Below are 1,654 nucleotides of genomic sequence, written 5' to 3' on the forward strand. Positions count from 1 at the left end.
TTCAACACAGCTTCAATACTTGATCAATCAACCTAGTCCTTTCCGCCAAGGATAAAACAGAGGAACCGGTGTAAGTTGTTTTTTTTTTGGCAGAAGATATCCGATCGGATTTGCGGGTAGACGGACGGAAGAAGATTCGTCCAAGCGGTGTGCTTTGAATCTGGTCACGTCTAGCAAGTGAGAAGAAACCAATAGAAGCGGGCAAGCTTGTTTTTTCTTCGATCGGTGGTCACGAACGGGGTTGTTCTGGTGACCCGGGAAGATGAAAATCGGTAAGTGATCAAGTGAGATTGAGGCTGTGAAGAAAAAGAGATGGCAATGGTAAAAGATGGTAGTTCTATGACATATCAATACCCAGTTTTGACTCCTACAAATTACCCGTTGTGGGCTGTCAAAGTTAAGACGATTATGGATGCGTATGCAATACTGGAGGTGGTCGAACCAAAAGCGTTAGGGGCTGCGGTGGATCAACAGAAATCAAAGCAAGCACTTGCTTTCTTGTTTCAAACCATACCCGAAGATATGGCGTTACAAATGGCGAATTACGCTGATGCAAAACAAGTATGGGATGGATTGAAAACAAGATATTTAGGAGTGGATCGGGTGAGAACGGCTAGACTAGCAACACTGAGAAGGGAACTCGAAGGATTACACGTGATGGAGGGTGAGTCGGTTGATAATTTTACAACTAAACTTACCGAATTAGCTTCGAAGGTGAGGAGTCTCAGAGATTTGATTGAAGAAAAAGAATTGGTGAGAAGGCTAGTTGATTCAATGCCTAAATCTTTTATTCAGATTGTAACCTCAATTGAACAATGTTTCGAGTTGGATTCGATGCTCTTTGATGAAGCCATTGGAAGATTGAAGGCATACGAGGAACGTATCAAAGGATCTAATGAAGGAGAAGACGTACATGGGGGCTTGTTGTTTGCTAAGAAAGAGAATGAGAAAAGGCACGCATGTGAACATTGTGGTTGCGGAAGTTCAAGTCGGGGTGATCTAGGACGAGGCCAAGGAAAGGGTCGGGGTTCCGGGAAGGGTCGAGATGGTGAACGGTTCCGACGTGATAAGAGCCACGTTAAATGTTTCAAGTGCAATGAGTTTGGTCGCTTTGCGAACGAATGTCCCGGGAAATGAGCAAGAGAATTTGAGTAAAGAAGATGATGGTGATCCAACTCTTTGGTGAAGACCAGTATGAAATTTACCGATTAAGAGATTGATTGTTGGAATTAATCGTTAAATTTTAATAGTTTAAGGGGTTGGTTTGAAAGTTTATTAGAATTATTAGACAGAATTACAGAAATTGTCTTTTATCTTTCACCCAAATTTCACTCGTTGTCCCTGATCTTCAAAATTGATTTTTATTGTCCTTTACGTTTCAAAATCCAACAACATTTATCCTTTTCGCCTAACCCGGTTAGATTTTCTCGTTAAGTCAGGTCATGTGCCTTGCACATGAGGGTAAATTGATAATTTTCCTATTAAATTAAAATAATATTTTAATAAATAAAGAAAACAATAAAAAAATTAAAAATATATATTAATTTCTTTCTTTCTCTCTCCTTCTACTTCTTCCTCTTTCTTCTTCTCCTCCTCCACCAATCTTCGGCAGCCACCACCGCCACCGTCCCCACCTGCTACCACCACCAGCCCC

The 1,654-nt window shown here is 41.1% G+C and overlaps 1 protein-coding gene across 1 annotated transcript; it reads left to right on the forward strand.

Annotated features, from left to right (window-relative positions):
- Positions 1–312: 312 nt before the first annotated feature.
- On the forward strand, positions 313–1,137 carry LOC143578361 (uncharacterized). Its single transcript, XM_077061963.1, has one exon. It carries the CDS (start codon positions 313–315, stop codon positions 1,135–1,137), a length of 825 nt encoding a protein of 274 aa, XP_076918078.1.
- The last annotated feature ends 517 nt before the right edge of the window (positions 1,138–1,654 follow it).

This window comes from Bidens hawaiensis, unplaced genomic scaffold, assembly GCF_021521415.1.
Source record: "Bidens hawaiensis isolate Kalapana, Puna unplaced genomic scaffold, B.hawaiensis_p1.1 tig00001461_1, whole genome shotgun sequence".
NCBI lineage: Eukaryota > Viridiplantae > Streptophyta > Magnoliopsida > Asterales > Asteraceae > Bidens > Bidens hawaiensis.